This window comes from Zerene cesonia, chromosome Z, assembly GCF_012273895.1.
Source record: "Zerene cesonia ecotype Mississippi chromosome Z, Zerene_cesonia_1.1, whole genome shotgun sequence".
NCBI lineage: Eukaryota > Metazoa > Arthropoda > Insecta > Lepidoptera > Pieridae > Zerene > Zerene cesonia.
The window spans coordinates 8,080,968-8,101,599 of NC_052122.1; the positions used below are offsets into that span (position 1 = coordinate 8,080,968).

Consider the following 20,632-nt stretch of genomic DNA (forward strand, 5'->3'; position numbering starts at 1 on the left):
CTTATGAAGATATATTCAAATAAAAAGTTTATAGTAATCTATTTATTATTCATCTTACATTTGACATTGACATAAAATTTTTACACAGATAAAAAACGATTGACATGAGTAATTCGATTTAGTACTTTCTTTAAAATAAAAAAGAAATTGAAAATTGTAATAGTAATATATATTTCTATCCTAAGTCGCACCCGAGTAGTAGATACTACTCTCGCAGAGACTATTCGGGTCTTGCGAAAATCAAGAAATTTTTAAACTAAAATTATTTCTATTTGTTTTCTATCGCCAGTATTTCTGATTTAACTATTTTACAACAATGTTATGATATTTTTAAAATATGATAATTCCCATTTAAAATATCACTTTTATAATGTCTTTCAGTATAACTTAAAACTATGTCTTTTCGAAGATCATTTTAAGTCAGCAATAAAGCAATCGAAATTCATTTCATTGTTAGAAATTAAATTATCGTGCGTGAATTTTTGGATTTTTCAAATTTTTCCCATACACCATTCAGCTTTAAAAATATCAAATTGCAAATACAATACTTTTATAGCCACTAACTAAAATAAGGAATGTGATTTTTTGGGTTATATTTTTTCCAGTAGTTGTGACTATAAACAATAGAGAATATGCATGTGTTCTTATTTTAGTCTGTGGAGAATTTCGTTTTTAATCTGTGTAAGTCGTTCAGTTACATCGAATTTGTTTTGTTCATTCTTCACAAATCACAGCTCATCTCACGCGTGTTACAAAAGAAATAGTTTAGTTTTTTTTCCGTCTTTTTATTTCGTTTGTGTTACAATATGAACTCTGTTTTAAATCCTGAAGCCCCTGAGTTCTATCCACATTTGAAATCTGTAACACAGGTACAGGTACTGTTTGTTAATACATTAAGCATGCGTTTTATCGTTAATCATAATGTGTAACTTTTCAGTCTACCTACATTATTAAGTGGTCACAATACTTTGGAGGGCTACTTTAAATCCTTTTTGCTTTCTTCACTTACATGGATCAGAATTTGTATGAGTGTATGCTATACGTTCTGACCATGCACAACTTTCTTTTAAAGTAGCAGTTGATTGTATTGCAATTGGGATCACTTGAAACTTGCCTACCCTCTAAAGTTCGAGAAAAAATAATTTTAATGTCTAAGGATAGGTACTTGGAACTGCGATCGATATCTTATGATATTCCTTCTCATTTTAAGATGTGTATAATAATATTAACAAAAACCAGTGAGTTTTTCAACTAAAAATTGATTCTTCGAAAAAGTAAAATTTGTTGTACCCACATGTTTAATGCACTTCAAAAAAATACTTTTATTTTATTTGGAATATTTGATTATTTAAAGGCATTCACAGATTTGCAAGTTTAATTTTTTTTGCTTGGAGGCTTCATCGGTGGTCCCATGACCACCAGGTCAGTATCTGGAGACCGTAACACATGATGCAAGGAACCATTATTGTGGTTTCACATTAAACAAGCATGTGGTTTATATAAAATCTACAGCAGCGTATTATTTATCATCTTTATGAACTATTGATGATTGCTATTTATTTATTTTGATATAAATCCAGCATAATTCAATTTTAAACAACATTCTTGTTATTTATAATTGATAGCATTCATCAAATACAATTTATATTTCAGGATGGATACATGTCAGTAACAAAGACAATAAAATCATCAAACCATATGCCAATAGGCACATCATACAGAGTATTCAGAACTTTCAGTGATTTCAATGTTGTAACGTACCAAATAAGCGAAAATGTTATTGTACAATCAAACAATATAGTGGTCAACGATCTTCCATCAGTGAAGTTTAAGGCGTAAGTATATTTACATTTTAAGAATATTCAAACCAAAACAATGTTTATCATACTATGTGTGTTGGCTTGGAATAAGTTGGTACATATGAATGAATTTATGCCACATTTGACCTCAAAATCTCAATGCTTTCAATACATATTTTGTATAATATCTATGTAAACTTATTGCTTGTTTAATATATTTGTCTTGATTCTCATTTGTATAATTTTCATGAGTACATTGTGTATTTACATATATCTATAATTATTCTTGCAATATCTTGTATTCATAATATTTGAGCAGACTTTTAAAGCATGGTGGTGACATTGTTTTCATGCTATTATTTAACATTATAACAAGCATGTGGTTAGCAGGACAACATACAAGAATCCTCTTTCTGCATCTATATATATAAAAATCAAATACCATTTGTTATTCTTACTAAAACGAGAATAGCTGGGCCGATTTATAAAATAATATTGGATATCTTTATAAAATTCTTGTTCATCACAAGTAATAAAATAAAAAAAAAATGGCTTGGTCTTCAACTTTTATTCTGTATCTTTAATGCATTTGCAATCTCATTTTGCACAGCGATGTTTCATGTCATTAATTTTATAGCCATTATCATCTTTGCAAGCTACCCTACAGGATATCTTGGTTTGAAATATGTCATTTATAGAAACAATAATTTAAAGTAATGGGCTATTATAGATGTATAAACACCTGTGTTAATTCTCAGACATGATAATAGAAAACTATATAACTTCAGTGCCTTTTTTTGTAAATTTGTAATTGCATATTTAATTGCGAACTTTTTTACTATCTCAGGGAAATGCAAAGCAGTGAGCCATGTTTTTGTAACTTATTATTAATAAACATTATAAAAAATTTTCAAGCTATTAATATTACAAGTAGGCAAATATAGTGCTAGTTTTACTAATTTGTTGACTTGTGTTTAACTTGATTGATATTACATATCATTAGACTTCCTTCTTAATTGCTTTTTCTATAACATACATTACATGGGTTTCAATCTACCAGTAGTATTTTTTGAATATATGTTAATTTTAGAATGTCATTTATATAATTTTATGTTAAGCTATTTTACATTGCTGAATGCGAAAGCTTTTATTTCCCTTTTTGCTGATGTTATCATTTTCTCTCTTTAAACACTTACTTTACTTCAATAAGAAGGTAATGAAAGAAGATAATCTTCTGAGCAGAATTGGTTTTATCCATTCCCCTTTTTTTATTAAATTCCTTTTCGTTGACGATCTCCTTGGCGTGAGCGTTGAACCGAGGGGCTCTGGGTTCGATTCCCGGTAGGGACTCACGGAAAAAAAGGTCTCGGACATAGAAGTTGATTACCTACTTGTCCCTGCAAAAAATCAGTGAAATAGATGAATCTCATCTGCTCACTAGAGCACACGGGTCTTCCCTTTTTCATTGATAACATTCATAACATAAGGTATTTTTTAATGCAAGGTACAAAGTTAAGTCACCAAGTTTTATCATAATCCACTTTATTGACTCAAACAAATATGAAGCTACATATGTAGGAAATGGCGGAATTTTCCCAGCTTAGCTTACTATTATAAAATACAGCGAATGTACTTATTTCTTTATCTTTTTCTCATGTGAAAATAAATATTGGAATTAGAAATGAAAAGCATAAACGTATTTGCAATGTAACATATTATTTTAAATGTTAAATATCAATAAAAAATGTGTACTTACAAAGTGTTTTCATTGCACAACAGCAAAGATAATGAAAACAACACGGAAAAAATAATCGACGCCAACGATTATATGTTGGATCGTATACACATTAATATAGATGGCGTTTGTGGAGTTAACACCAGTGCCAATTTTCTCTCTAATCCTAGTGGGAAATGGAACAATGCACCTGTTATTACGAAAATACAGGTAAATGATTGCAGATTGTATTGTTTTAATTAAAATTTGGATACAATGATTACGGATATTTAAAGAAGTTCATAATTAGATTTATATATTTCTCTATAAGATTGTAGATACAGTTAGATTATTTCTTATTAACTTGAGAATTTGCAGTGTAGAAAAATTTTGATCTGTGACATATGTTCGCAATATTAACGCATTATTAATACAACGGTGTTGGAAACACCTTTGTATGTTTCGGTGACATATACCTATATATATTAATTTTAATAGTTGAAGATTTGTATGCATTTTATTAAACTACTAGCTGCGCCCCGCGGTTTCACCCGCGTAAGTCCGTATCCCGTAGGAATATCGGGATAAAAAATAGATGTTGGCCGATTCTCAGACCTACCCAATATGCTTACCAAATTTCAGAGGAATCGGTCAAGCCGTTTCGGAGGAGTATGGCAATGAAAACTGTGACACGAGAATTTTATATATATAGATATAAAAAAAATTGCTTCCTATATTTTTATTGCATTAAAGTGCTTCGATTTGTGTTCACAACTTATATATATGTTTACATATATTTTCCTGGTTTTTGTAGGTGGGGTCAACAATGTTTATTGGAGCAAAAAACATTCCGAGACCACAACTGTTTTTTAAGGACCCAGTTGATAATTCCGAAAACTTGTGGGTACCAAAGATATCCGATAAACCGAATAACATTAAACCGTTGGCATTAAATATTATATATAATGATGAAGGTGAAGCTGTGGGGTAAGTTATTATAAAAATATTTTACAGCAACATTTACACACAGCATAATAAATTACAACACATTTTTAAATAAGGTTATATATTTTATTACTAGCTGGCCCGGCAAACACTGTTACGCTGCCTTACTCTTATAATTTAGCTGTATGAAAAATATATGTTAGCCTTTTCTCAGACATATCCAATATGCACACAAAATTTCATATGAATTTAGTAACTAAAATAAATTACATGGAAATTTTATTTCTATAAGACTATCTTGTTTCGTTTGTTTGAAGACAATAACGACATTGTGCGGTACTTAACTCATGATTCTCTTTATGCTGATATATAATTTTTTGTTTCCCAGATATGAACATCCATACAGAATGGAATTGGACTTATACGTGCCGCCGTTTAAGTTTATAGATCCAGATGAAGAAGAACCGAAAATGAGCCCTTCGTTGGAGAGTACGAAATTGACGTACATCGACACCGAATCACAAGTGGATGCGTTGGTTGAACATCTCAGACAAGTGGATGAAATCGCTGTGGATGTAGAGCATCATTCATACAGGACGTACCAAGGTCAGTTTTGTTTTGTTTATGGATTGGTTCTGAGCCTTGTTGTTCGTATACTTGTTGTAATGTTCTATTCTTACTAATACAATGATTTGTTTGTATATATTAAGCATTTAGCATTTTTTTTATGCCAATAGCACATTATAAAAATATGTTGTAGTATTGTTCGAAAACGTCTAGACCATTTTGGCTTACCTTCCGCAACATTTATTAGACACCAGATAATTTTGCGGAAGTTTATACAGGCTAGGGTTGTCACAACTCAATAATTGTCAATAATGTAGTTATAGCCATTTTTTAAGTATCTTATACTTCTATCAAAATCAAATTTTTAGTACCAATTGTTCATATATATCAATCTCATAGACACGCTACATGGATAGAAATTCTTCTTATTAATTTAACGTTTTTCGTGAAGGCTAAGTTAGGTTCTTATTAGTTTTATTCTCTGAATTGATGAAAACCCATTCCTTTCCGAGAAAATTATTTGCAATCTTTCACAGCACAAGAAATACGTACCATTTGATAACATAATTACATATAATTTTTATTCAGACGTGCGCGCGACAACCCTTTGAAAACGTGTCCCGAGCTACTAACAACATGGGTAACTCGGGCTCCCTCTTCCCGCGTTTTGCCCCTTGCTCTCTGCACGATTGACCTGTCTAGACATCTTCGTCGAACGATTGTATAGATTATTTATCACACTGTACTTAAGCGTATTGTGCGGGCGCTTCATAACAATAGATAAGAAGTTATAATTGATTTCTGACTTCTGTTATGTTGCGTTTACCTTTGACTTTGAAACGCTTTTGTAAATTAGTACACTAAAAAGTTACGTTGAGGGTCGCATTTATTTGAGGACGTAATTTTATTTGATTGATAAGTAGGGGAGGTCAGTAGATGTTCAACATCAAGATTGTGGGGTACCGACCGGCATCTCGAACAAAGGATTTCCTGATTTATCTCCTAACTAAGCAATACAAAACAGAAAAACGAAGGCAACACATTATTTGTAGCAAATTGAGTTGTCTTCAAATTTGTAACACATTATTTTTACTGAAATATTAAAAATAAAGAGCTTAAACACAAAATGATTTACATTTTTAGCTAATTTTGTATATAGTAAAATGACACTAGTACAATCTTATTGGGGGTTATTTTAACAATGATTTTTCCCCCCACAAGCTTGAAGTAAGGCTTTCACTTACCTCCCCTATAAAAACATGAACAAAATTCCTGGTGACGAATTTTTTGGTCCTGGAAACGCACGCTAGATGCTAAAAATTCAACATTTCAAGGGATTCCTAAAAATTGAGTCACTACTATGACTTCAAATAATTATTACACTATTTGCCTTAATACAGAACAAAGCTCTTACTCAGAAAACACAGTAAAATAATTAAAACAATAGCTTATTGCAACAACCACAGTCAAACAATAAGTAAAACAGATGTCAGAGATCTACTCCTCCACCTAATAATTAATAAACATGTAATACTTATTTAAGCTATATGTTTTCTTCACAAATACGTCATACTTCTATTTATAATATGTTAGTTGTGTTAATTATGGGTATGAGAGATATGGCTCACCAGATACCACATTCGGGCTATGATTCTCGATTGAAGTCCAAAATTCCAATCCAGTCCAGAAGTCCAATCATTGCCACTTACATAAGGCTTTAAAAATGTTTATTGGCGGTTATTCAGTAGTGTGCCAAATTTCAGTTTTATTATTACACATCTAATAGTAATATCTATGTTGGGATGAAAGGCTGTACACACGGACGGACGGCATGATATGACGAAACTATTAGGTTTCTTAAGTTTACGTACCATAAGAATCGGCATGTTTTGTGCATATAATTAATTAATACGACCATCAACGGTAAGCGTAGTCCACACAAAGATAATGTGATAGGGCAAAAATTAAGGCGCACTTGAAAGTGGCTTAACCCTCGTTGGACGATAAAGCGTACGTTTAAACGAGTCGTATGTTATTTGATTGTTATGCATTAGTATGTGAATATCTGACCCGGCAACAATTCAGCAATGTGTATGCAACGCGACGTTGCCAATCCGCGTTTTGTATTCGTCCAAAATTATACGTGTTCCCTCTTTGATTTTGGGCATTCAATGCAACGTTTCCCTTGCAGCATTGTTCGGCTTTTGTCTAATAATCTTGTTTTTTTTTTCTCGTTTGAAAGTAGACAGGTTTTATTCATAAGGTATATCATATACTCGCTCTTAATGATTGATTGACATTTGAATTGCATTTATTCTTAGAGTAATAATGCACTTCTGATAACGCATTAATCGCCTCAATAAAAAAAGCATTTGAACGCTTATTTTATATAAGTGAAATAATATCTGAAACAATAAGTACTTGATTTTTACGCGGAATATTTCTGTTTTTTTTTCTTCATTAATTTGTAGCAATCAATAAATTCCAGTAGAATCTACATTGATGAAAAATTAACGCCCATTTCTAAATATTATTCGCGGCAAAATTTAAACAAGCAATGTATTGCTAATAATCTATTGCTTGCACCCTCAACATCCAAGTTTATTACCAAAAAACAGAAACATTTAGTATGAAACCAGTGGGATATTGGACTATTAACGGCTAATTTCAACTCCACGCGTTTGACGTTATCGTAATGCATAATCATTAATTACCCACATTATATACATATTTTTTTTCTTCATTACCTTTTACTAGTTTATATCATTCCGTATTCTGTATTGAAATGGTACTTTTATGCACATATAGGATAGACATGGCTATGACTTTATTCAATTTGTGGTCGCATATTGCACTATACTGCGTCGCAGTGTTTACTTATAGAAAATTGTTCCCCTTCAAAAGGTAATCAAGTTTGATTGAGGATGCGCTCTCTGAATATATAACGAAGCAATCGCGCTGTTGATTGGTCAAATAACAGATCGGTTATACAATACGACGTTCCTATCTGCCTCGTGTACAATTTGAGATACTTATAAAGATATGAATAGTAACTGCTTGTATGTAAAATAATGTTTTTGAGAATTCTCAATTCAATCTCTTTTATATGTTCACGATTAAAGAAAACGCTTTAACTTGGGCTGGTCACAGATATAATTTATAGATAACTTTCTGCCCCCGGCTTCGCCCGCTAGTCTCAGAAGTTGACAGTCCTAGCGTTTTACCGGCGTAATTTCTATTCGTGGGATATATATACGTGGGATACCCCTTTAAAAACAATCCTATGTCTTGTCTTAAGGTTCGAACTGTTTGTACCAAATTTCATCAGAATAGGCAGACAGGCAGAGTTACTTTCGCATTTATAATATTAGTAGGGATTGTAAGGCCATGTAACGTGGAGAAACAATTCTTTGATCCGTGCCTTATCTCCTAACTCCATATCCTATCGCTTGCCTGACAACACTGTAACGTGACTCGCTCCAGTTGTATACAATATTATAATACAAAGTAGTAATTAATCAAATTCCCATTATTACCGACGCATAAAGATCTGTACACACTCAAGTTGGACCTAGATATTTGATTTACTCACTTACGGCAGGTTTATTACTAGCTATTTGTTTCTAGGACATATATTTCCTTTTCTCATCCAGCACCCCTTGCTAATACATTCTTTTATTCCTGTAATCTATGATAGATTCTCCTTATCTCTTACCGATTAAAAGGGGGCATTTGCAAAAGCCCTACTACAAATAATGTTTGGTGGTAATCGTTTACCATAAGTTTAACCACCAGCTCGGTTGCACGCTATGACAATGAAAAATTTAACAGAAGGTTATAATAGGTGTTTTTTGTCCTATAAGTTAAATATTCTATCATACAATAATTATTAAAATGCAAACATACAGAGAGAATAAATCAACACGACTTTCTTTGTGTTTAGAGCTAAGCGTTGTCCTTCAATCATTTGTCTATTTTATTTGATTTGCTGATGGGAGGCTGGAATCTGAGCTGTACGTACTACCTATAATAAATATTGAACTTAAACAAATCTTTCTTAACTTTAAAATACTTACGACCATAAGATCATGTTTGTTTATTGTAATTGTATTTAAACATTACTTACTCGTACATTCCCCGTAGTTGCAATATGAATTCTCTATTTAATTATATTTAACGAGCTTTCCGCCTCGGCTTCGTTCGCGTAGTCAAAGGAAAAATGCCCACGGGAAAGAAATGTTATAATTACTACATTGAGAATTATTGAGCTGTGACAACCTTAGTTTTTATGTCCTTTTGCAACATAATCTAGAATGTTTCAGCTTAAATATTTAACTAGCTTTTGCCCGCGGCTCCTCACCCACGTCCTCTCGGAGTGGTTTATTGATATACATTTAAATATATGTTATTATACATTTAAACCTTCCTCTTGAATCACTCTATCTATTAAAAAAAAAACTTAATCAAAATCTGTTGCGTAACTTTAAAGATTTAAGCATACATAGGGACATAGGGGCAGAGAAAGTGACTTTGTTTTATACCATGTAGTGATGTTGCACTACTGTACTTCTTCTCTGACAGAAGTATTGATAATAGTAAGTTAATATTTTTCCTGATTCTATATACATCTACCTGAAATAGAACATAACTCTGTAGCTTATCTATCTCCAGATATCATATCATAAAACCTCTCCGTTTTGATGTGAAAGAAGGACATACATACACACTTTCGCGTTTATAATATTACCAAGAATGAATATGGGAATGTGAGAATTTACATCGGGCTGTCGGAAGGAATCAATATTATCGAAGACGAATTTATTTTGTATTGTACACGATAACTGCTTCAAAATGATAATTAATTCAATTGAATAAAACACGCACTCTTAGTCGTTTTCATTATGCCTCCGTTACAAGGGTAATACGGAAAAAGATAATCAGATTTCCGGATCCGTATGCATCCGACGTACGCTTTTATCTCGCGACACACGCATTTTACTTATATTGTTTCATACAACAGTGCCGCAAGCCGTACAAGTTACTGAGGCCGTGTCATTGTAATGCGTTTACATTACCAAGTAAATTACCGTATTTTATAAATTGATGCTGTATATATTTCAAACGTGTATGAGATCACATTAATGGCATGTTTGTTAATTTTGATCAGTACTTTATTATATAGATGTTGTTTTAATGAAGATTTATATTTTAGAAATATAATGTGGTATTATGTCTGAGATTGTATTAATAAGTTGTATAGTATCGTGAACTTGGACTCCTTACACAGCGGTTGTTGCTAAGTTTTCATCAGACGCCCTTGACCCGTCGTTTAAAATTTCGTCACCGTCAGCAGGCGAGTGTCGGGTTTTCTAATGATATGTTTCCACCTTTCTTTTTGTTGTGTATATTGATATTAATTTAATTTTTTATGGTTTTTATTTTTTATAATTCAATAAAGCAAATATATTACTGCCGACTGCTTTAAAAACAAATATGTCTTTAAAATATTTGCATTAGTTTTGAGACAAGGTATACCATAATTGAGTAATCGTACGAATGTCTAATTTTCCTTTACAAATATCGCTATTTGTTCTACAAACAAGAGATAATTGCATTTAACTCTTACTAAACTTGACATACTGTCAATTAAGCACAAAAATTTTACCCAATATATATCCAACTTTGCTTATCAAATAATTTATTTATCTTATACCTTTAAACGAGCAATTCTTGTATATATACTTTTACTTTTTTACTTTACTTTTTTAAATTGCAATGAAATTTGCTTCGTAGATAGCTGGACAACTGAAATAACACATAGGCACTTTTTATACCGATATTCCTACGGGATACGGACTTACGCGGTTTCGACCGCGGATCACAGCTAGTTATTGAATATTAATGTAAATATAGCATTTCGTATCACTTATCGGCGTGTTGTAAATGATACTTTAAATTCTAATTCATACTAGTTTATCTTATCGATAACTTTCTTTGAATTTCCGTAATTGTATTATGTCCTGTAGTCTTTTTAGAATTTTATACGTACAGAAAGAATCAGCCAATCAATTTTAATGAAAACAAAATATTCTGTATTATAAATCGTTTAAATACTCGTATTGATAAGACGGAAACAAATTTCATGAATGTATGTGCAGTGAATCTGGAATCAAATAAAAAATTGTACTGTATTTATTAGAGTGACAATTTACAACAAAAAAATCGTAACTATTATAGAAAATTACAATAACATCCTGCAATTTTTGTGCAATTTTTAGCAGTCCTTATTACGTAACGTTATTTTATCAGGAAGGACTGCTAAATTGCACTTGTATGTGTAGCTTTAAACCGTCTATTGTGAGCGAATTCTTGCATATATTGTGTCTATTCAGATGCAACTATAGATCTACGCGCAGAATCTCTTGATTCAATTAAGCGTCGTTACGACCAATCTAACTTTGCAAAATATATATCCGTATATATATCACTTTACAATGCAGTTGATTTAATAGAAGCAGTGACTTTTCAATGTCAAGTGTAACACACGGGTGAAGGCAGATTCTAGCTCGTGTGTGCGAAGAGGGGAGGGGTATATTTGATTATTTCTACTTAATAATTCTTTTTGATTATGAATAATTTTGGTTAGGATTTGAGCCTCCTAAATCTCTATTAGTTACGCCCATGATGGCCCTTATGACACTTCAATATACTGACAAGTGGTCGTGAGTGTGAAATAAGAGTTGTCAATGCAAATAATTCTCCTTTGTTTTAATGATTTAGATTTTTTGTTTTTTTTTTTTGGAAACAGCTTAATTTTCTTCAAATTGAAGGTAGGGCGTGAATTGGATATGTTAAGTTATGATTCTTGTAGCACTACTTACTACGAATTTAGATGTTGCTTTAAAATACTCAGAAATAAGATTCAAAAGAATTATTCTCACATATTTCGAGGAATCGTTCTCACACATATAGTTTGACGTAAAAGTATTTAATTTTCATTGAAATATACTTTTACAAGTGACGAATTAAGATACGGTAGTAGTAAGGATTCGAGCTCGAATCCTTCTTACAATTCTAGAATAATTACTTATGATTGTTGATATAATGTAGTTACTCGATCAAAAGCCTAATCATCCCCGAGCCACGATAGTAACAGTCAATTGAGAGTAAGTTTCCAAGTATGGCTATTATTTGTTTAATACTGGGCGGAACCGGGGCGAACAGATATTAGTGAATATTACTTAAATACTATGGTTGTATATTCGGACCTTGTTACTCCTACGATGTTCTGTTTTAATTCGTTCCATATATTGTATGATTGCCCACTTAATAATGGAAAATACATATAACGGTTCTCATAGTAAACATTAAAATAAGACATTGTAGAATCATACCCAAATGTTAAATTGGATTTTGGTGCAAGCTATATGTATTTCAAATGTCTAACAAAACCAAACCTCAAAGCGAGTGAAATTTAAAATTCCTACAGAGAAAGGGTGTCAAGATAAGCTATAACCGAAATGAAAACAATTAAAAACAGTTTGTAAAAAATATTATAATTCGCATATTATGTCGTGTCGTGTCCACACGGAACCAAACGAGGCCAATGACTGAATATTCCCGTTAGCTGCCGCGCATTCGATATCACACGATCCTTCGGTGGCCTTTGATTATTTTGTGTACCAAATGCGTGACACACAATGCGCTTTTCGCTGACCTTGGCAATATCCACTTACGAATATATAGGCGCAATGTGTAATCCATACACCCACTTGAGGCTTTCTCTTTTTTATTATTTTGAACGCAATTTAACGCATGCCTTAAACAATAAACTCGAATGATTCCTCTCTCTACAAGAGATATGCAGATAATTTAATGTAAATTTTCTTATTTACAGGCATTACCTGTTTGATACAAATATCTACTGAAGATGGGGACTTCATAATAGACGCATTGGCGGTGCGAGAACATATACATAAACTGAATCTGTCGTTCACAGATCCAAAAAAATTGAAAGTAAGTTCATCAGCGAAACAATAATATAATAATTTTACTCATAATAACCTAATTAAGGTCGAAGTTGTACATCAAATAATTTCCTTTTTTTTTATATTCCCAATGTTTTCAAGATTTTAATATTACTTTTATGCTAATTAAAAACACTTTTCATTGTTATTTCTTAATGAGTATTTACGTAAAAGCAATTGTTCAATACAATTTAGATTTTGAGTGAACGACATTCGTTCGTTTTTCGTTCATTCGTTTTCGAAGAGTTGGCCTTAACCTTTTTTCCCTATCAACGTACGTGGCCTTGGCCCACTATGCGAATGTGTTGAAATGACAATTTACCTTTCGAGATTAGTTGACACAACTGAAAATTGTGTATTGCGACTTTCATTAATTCATATGAAATTTGAGTACGCTTCAATTTTAAATTTTATTTCCAAAAATTACTTTACGATATATTTTAAATGTAATATGGCCAGTCCTTGTTATTATTCTTATTGAATTGTGAAACGTCCAAACTGGAAAATAATGTCTAATATATAATAATAATAGACACTATTTTCCAGTAAGCCATTTTTTCCCAAACGAAAAAATTAAAATGGTTCTTTTTCTGAAGTTGTTGACCTTAAAATATCTCATTTTCCTTAGCAAATCCTCTGACGTTAACGTCACACGTCGTCACTTTTTGGTTCTAGGTCATGCCGGTTTCATTAAAATATTTTCCCATACTTTATTGTTTGTGTGGAAGGATAAATTGAAAATAAATATATTGCTCGCTCATTTATTCAACAATGCTTTATATGTAAAAATGTATATATTCTTAGAAATCAAATGGGTCGTTTTATTCGTTAAACTATTATTGTATATTTAGTCACTAGACTGGCTGTGATTTGTTATCAACTGTCTTAGTAGACTATTAACAAAGTGAGGGTAGTTGAGCCGAACATTGAATAAACAACGTTTGAACATCGAGCCACAATCCGTACGAATGCGCTGCGTATCTAAGTGTATCGACTTTTTATAGGACTCAATACCTAAACGCATTTTGACAAGTTATGAAAAGCGACACGTATTAATTGTCGAACAGAATATCAATATACAATTGATTACCGACATTATTATAATATAAAAAGTGAAGTCCCGTGTCCCCTACTGGGGTATGGGGCAGATGATATACACTGTTTCACTGATCGATTTTCTTTATGGACAAGTAGGTGATCAGCCTTCTGTGTCCTGCCAGACCGAAACATTTTTTTTTATTGTCCCCACCGGGAATCGAACCCAGGACCTCTCGGTTCTACGCTCACGCGTTTACCACTGTGCCAAAGAGGCGTTATTATTATTATAATATACTTATTACATATACCGTCGCATGTAAGTCCCGAGATTTTACATTCATATTCCTCGTCCCCTTAGGACTTCCGGGGATTGGGTAACTGTCCTATTTACTTTCTCAGGTCCCAATAATTTGGTCCAAATATAATCTATATATATAAAATTCTCGTGTCACAGTTTTCGTTGCCATACTCCTCCGAAACGGCTTGACCGATTCCTCTGAAATTTGGTAAGCATATTGGGTAGGTCTGAGAATCGGCCAACATCTATTTTTCATACCCCTAAAGGATAAGAGTAAGGCAGAACAGCGTTTGCCGGGTGCAGCTAGTTATTTGTATAAATTTTCATCCAAATCGTGATATTATGAGTTGTATTTAGCATGAAATATAGACAGAATTTTTCATAGTAGGGATAATAAATTAGTATGATACACTTTTAAATTAGTTTAATAAATTCCCCTGTGTCGCTATGAAAATTGAACTGAAGATAAAATAAAGTGAACACCTACTTTGCCCTTGGGACTTAAGCGTCATTTGGAATTTTATCTAAATCGCATATTCAAACAAAATTGTCATGGAAAATGAGATATTAAAAGTAACGAATTGGGACATTGGATATTTCTTGTTTCCTAATTATCTCTAGGCGCACAATACATGTCATAAAATCGCTTCGTTGCGACACCAAGGAGGGACAGATCCTGATCTGAGTTACTTGATACATAATTAAATTTCGTCTCAAAAAAAATTACAAAACAGGGATAAATTTAGTTGCAAAAAAAAAAAAAATGTGACACATAAAATAGAGTTTCACAAGCGCGCATGGTCCGGCCGCAGGTGTTCCACGGCGCCGAGATGGACGTGCTGTGGCTGCAGCGCGACTTCGGCGTGTACATAGTGGGCATGTTCGACACGCACCGGGCGGCGCGGGCGCTGCAGCTCACCGCGCTCTCGCTCAAGTACCTGCTCATGAAGTACTGCCACGTGGACACGGATAAACGGTGCGTGAGAAGCGGTTCTTTTATTTGTTTCTTTTTTTTTTTAGAAAGTAGTAGACATGAGAGGGGGGGGGGGTTCCCGGGTGAATAGAAGGACACACGTGATCGAACTTTTTTTAAATTTTAATGAGAATAGGATACTATAGACCTATCTTAACGGTGAAAGAATTTTTAAACATTGAAAATGAAAATCATTTTAGCCCGCCCTATTGCAATGTTAAGCGGGACATTTGCCTACTTGCATTGTATAACAATTAAATGAATAACTCTTCATTTATTTAGCAAACAATGCCAACTGCACAAAAGAAAAGAAGATTTTCGAAAATATATTATAAATACATTTAAATTTTTACAAAGGCTATTATTAAAGAGACATGATAAGTGAATGACGATCACTGGCCGATATTATTATTACCGTAACCGGAAAGCATCCATAATATTTATGCCAAACGCTTAAAAATGCTAAAAAGAAAAATTCTTACAGTTACCAGCTGGCCGATTGGCGCATCAGACCGATGCCCGAAGAGCTGATAGAGTACGCGCGTATGGACACACACTACCTGCTGTATATATGGCGGCGGATGAAGGCCGAGCTCTTGGAGAAGGCACAGGGAAAGCCGAATCTGCTCTTGTCGGTTTTCGAGCAGAGCAGACAGATTTGTGGCACGGTGAGTTCGTTATTAGTGAGTGAATTCTATGCGTGTTGGGTTTCGTCTCATCTATATCTATACATATATATATAAATGAAACCCGTTTTCCTTGGTCACGGCATCACGCGTGAATGGCTGGACCGATTTCACTAATTCTTTTTTTGTTGTATTTGTTATTATTAGGTAAGAAATATTAAGAAAATCTCTCAGAAATATTGAAAAATGTACATTTAATTTGAAACGCTAAGGCGGTACGGAGTTCGCCGGGTCAGCTAGTAGTATATACAATCCTACACGCGAAAACTAGCTGAGCTGAGTGCAGCTATATTCCGAGATGTGTCGATATTTCACGGATCTTTCGTCGTTTTTGGCAAATTCAGTTGAGCAAGAATTTGCTCAAAACGAGAGAACCAAGTCGCCTTGGCGTCATAAATAATAATATGTTCATGATAACAGTTACATAAGAATAACAACAATTTGAAAAATGCTTTAATTATTGTTACGGGCAAAAAGTACTCGCCCCACTAATGTGTTATTTAATGCTGATCAATATTATCTATGGATGTCATTGTAATATTATCGTTTTAACTTTATTTACTTTTCTCCTTTGAGAAAAGTATTCGCTCAGTAGTTCATCATGGCGAAATTAAATCACTATTTAATATTATAAACGCGAACGTAACCCTGTTTGTCTCTCGTCACCCCTAAACCACGGAACCGAGATAGATTGAGACCCAAGAAAGGACATAGGATAGTTTCTAGCCCACGCACGCACTTTAACGGAAACTGTGCGGGTAAAACTCCGATACTATATTTTGCTTTGCCGACGCGGGCAATGCCGCTGCTGGAGAGCTAGTTAATAGTTGTAAATATATAATTGCAGACGTACAACAAGACGGTGATAACGGAGGACAGCCACATGCCGCTGTACGTGCGATCCAAGAAGTCGTTTGACTCGCGGCAGATGGCGGCGCTGCGGCTGCTGTACAAGTGGCGCGATTCGCAGGCGCGGGAACTGGACGAAAGCACATCGTATGTGTATTATATATATGCTTATGCTATACTGAGTGCATACTATTGTATATAAGCTTATGGTATACTGAGATGGATGGGTATTTCGCAACAATCAAATCAAATCAAATCAGATCAAATGTTGCCATACCATACAAAACCAATGTTCGTAAAGTAAGCACTTCTGTTCGACTCGATGTGTGAAATATGATTATTTGTTATAATTCAAAATCATACTGAATACATTTATTAATTTTTTTTCTTTTTGAAAATTCGCAAAGAAGAACAGGTTATAGAAAATTAACTCTAAAAGAGTATTAACTCTAAAAAGAGTTTTTGAACGAATTTAAAGAATTTTTTTAATTGAAAGATTTGTCTTGCTTGTTTTGCGCATTATAATATTTGTTAAAAATTACCTGATAAATATCCAATTGTATTTCAGCTACCTATTGCCGAATCACATGTTGCTAGCGCTCGCCGAGGCACTACCGCGCGAAGTGCAGGGTGTGAACGCGTGCTGCAACCCGATGCCGCCCTTCGTCAAACAAAACCTCATCACCATACATCGGATGCTGCTTTCCGTATGTGTCCAAACGAAATTCCATACGAATAGAGACGAATCTCAATTTTATACAGATGTACTCGCGAAATGTGTGTTAGTGAAACTTGTGATATATGAAAGATTTAATCTTCTCTAATGTAATGAATGTGAAAGTTATTCTGGTAAAAAGAGTCTCCTTTCAGACCTCTACAAAGTTTAATATGATTCATGTGATCACTGTCTTAATTAGTACATTATTAGTACTTTTGTTACTTCACTTTGTGGGTAAATATCAAGTTTTAGTTACTTTTTAAGATTTTTATCATTTTCACACATAAAATGCACGTCAGAAAAAATAAAAGAATCAATGCACTAATAATATTTATTGACTAATATATAAACTCATTTTACCAGTGTCGCGAACTACCATTGGTGCCCACGCTGTATCAGATGCCGTCGACGATCACTTCGGTGTTAAACACCTTGCAGCAACCGAGACACGCGCACAAAGTGCTCGACCTGTCGCACTTTCCCACTTTCAGGTGAGTGAGGTGTGGTTTTTAGGAAAGACCTCACACAAGTAAGTTTGTCTATCGAAAGATGTTTACTACGCTAAAAGCATATTGAAAGGAATTCTTCATATAGAGTTTTGCCAGCAAATGTAAAAGGACAACTTTCTTCTAATTTCAAGGTCGCTTGATGGTAAGCCCTACAACCGCCCATGAACATTTGGAGAGGCGTAAGGTCGCTTGCAGACCTTACCTCTCTACAAATGTATTGCTGACCTCAAACTAGATACGGATTAAAAAAGGATTAACGAGAGGAATAATTGGAAATGACTGGGAAGGGTAAGAAAGAAGATATAGGTCTCCGGCTCCCCCCACTCACCAAACGGAACACAGCAGTCTGCTATTTCACGCCGGTCTTCTGTGAGGATGTGGCACTTCCCCGGTGCAAGCTGCCCCAATTCATGCCGAAGCGTACTCGACTACCACATACAAAGTTTTTTATATTTTCCTGCTTCTATCTGTTATACTTATGAGGTATGAGGCATGAGGCCTGCTGGTATTTTCTATCGAATTCACTATTCTATGTGCCATACCTAAATGGTTTCATTTACCATAAATTTCTGGCACACTTCAATAGTATATCACAACAATAGTAAATTAGCGATGTTAAGTGTGTTCTGTTTTGTCAGTATCCATAAAATGTCATGCTGAGCGTTGCCCAAAGATATTTTCACTTGCAAAAAAGATCCCAATTACGTGCGATTGAAAAATATCTATGTAGCCTAAGGTTGCACTTGAAAGAAAATAATTCACATGGAATTTAAATATATATACATATACATACATTGTAGGGACGAGGACGTGAACCTGGACGCCGCAGAACAGGTGCTGGAGCAGCAGCACGACGTACAGCCGGACATACCCGCTTTCCGTAACACGTGCGGGAGCGATTTGTATGGGACCGTTGTAAGTGAAGGAAATATGATATTTAGATATAAATATATGATAAATGTGATATATGATGGTATATAAATGGTATACTAGCTGTTCAACTGGCTCCGCCCGCGGTACATATAAAGCCTATGGCACTCAGCGAAGCTGCAGCTTTCTACTGATGAAATAATTTTGAAATCGGTCCAGCTTTTCTAAATCAAATCTTGATTTAGAAAAACACATAAGTTATCTCTTTATAATATTAGTTTATATGTGCCGCAGGTATGTTGTACGAAGCCGTGATATAACAGTGACACTAGTGATTTTATAACTAAACGGTAGATTGTCAATGGACTTGAATTAATATGTTACTAGTCGTAATAAATTGTTTGATTTACGAATATTTGATAACACAAGATGGTAGGTGCAACACTAGGAACCCTACAGATGTATGTCGGAGAATTATTATCGAAATAAATTGTTAATCAGCAAATTTTCCATGACTATTATGTTGATCGTCCTTCAGGACATAAAATACTTCTCTATTGTTTTGGTGTAAAGTGGATTTATATTTGTTAACAGATTTCTGACTTGAACGTGAACGCCGAGCTATTCATACCTCCGTATGATAGGTACAGGACGTACCGCACTATTGCTCGGGTACGTGTATATTATTTTTACAAGATTACAATTACATAGTATGAGATCTAAATCTGAAATTCTTTAAAACTTTCAATCAAGGCTATATTCTAGCATAATGTTTATTAAATATAAGCACCTTAAATTTTGAATTAAAATGTTAAAATGCAATTTCTCTTGACCATGTATTATCATTTGAACCGCATTCGTTCTGCGTTCTTTTTCTATTACTAAAATATACAACGACATTACAGGCGGACGAGATTAAAAAATACAAAGAACAAGAGGCTAAAATCACTGCCTTGGGAGAAGGCAACGAATTGATAAAATCCGAAGTGCTTGAAAAGCTGCAAGAAGTAAAGGCAAAGACAGAAAAGGAACTGGGCGAGCTCGCCGGAACGTCGGAGGAAGCGAGCACCTCCGAGGTCGCCGATACCGATACCGAGAATCCCACCACATCAGCGGTTGAAGTCAAAGACGAACAAAAGACGGTGCAGAGGAAACGCAAAATGTCCACCGAGAAGATTAATAAAACGAAACAAGCGACCGCTGAAACTAAGCAACCGACCGATGGGGATAAAGCGAAGGGAACAAACAAAAACGACGACTCTAAGAATTTCGTGAAACCGTTCCCATATAAGAACGCTAACTATAAGAAGTTCCACAACGAAAGCCACAAAGCGCACAAGCAACAAAAAATGTTTTCGAAAAAACGCAAATAGGTTTAAGAGTTACTTAAGTAAGTTTTCAATAATACTTTTTTTTTCATTTTGCATTCGGTTGTTTTATTTTCCTATATTGGTGTGGTATTTTAATACGACCTGATCAACAGATGTTACCAGGTGAAATCTTACTTTATTGCTGACCCAGCAAACGTTGTTCTGCCTTGCTCTTTCAGTTTAGGGGTATGATAAATAGATGAAATATATATTAGAAGATATACGTGATTATAAAGACTGATGAATATAGCAAAAGCTAGACTAGCACA

At 34.0% G+C, this 20,632-nt stretch overlaps 1 protein-coding gene across 2 annotated transcripts; it reads left to right on the plus strand.

The window, feature by feature from the left end:
- Positions 1 to 696: 696 nt before the first annotated feature.
- LOC119835537 (exosome component 10) lies at positions 697 to 20,419 on the plus strand. Of its 2 annotated transcripts, none has more exons than XM_038360432.1 (14): positions 697 to 875; positions 1,654 to 1,835; positions 3,579 to 3,744; positions 4,328 to 4,500; positions 4,847 to 5,064; positions 12,923 to 13,041; positions 15,201 to 15,364; positions 15,846 to 16,029; positions 16,895 to 17,043; positions 17,465 to 17,603; positions 17,978 to 18,105; positions 18,924 to 19,038; positions 19,588 to 19,665; positions 19,899 to 20,419. In XM_038360432.1, the coding sequence occupies exons 1-14, from the start codon at positions 807 to 809 to the stop codon at positions 20,364 to 20,366; spliced, it is 2,352 nt and encodes a 783-aa protein (XP_038216360.1). In that variant the 5' UTR covers positions 697 to 806; the 3' UTR covers positions 20,367 to 20,419. The 2 variants fall into 2 exon arrangements, with proteins under 2 accessions (XP_038216360.1, XP_038216361.1); XM_038360433.1 differs by having other exon boundaries at positions 697 to 869.
- Positions 20,420 to 20,632: the final 213 nt, after the last annotated feature.

Coding starts and splice junctions, on each gene's coding strand:
- LOC119835537 (XM_038360432.1), top strand. CDS start 807: ATGAACTCTGTTTTAAATCCTGAAGCCCCTGAGTTCTATCCACATTTG. Junction 1,836..3,578: donor CCATCAGTGAAGTTTAAGGC/GTAAGTATATTT, acceptor ATTGCACAACAG/CAAAGATAATGAAAACAACA. Junction 18,106..18,923: donor TCGCACTTTCCCACTTTCAG/GTGAGTGAGGTG, acceptor CATACATTGTAG/GGACGAGGACGTGAACCTGG.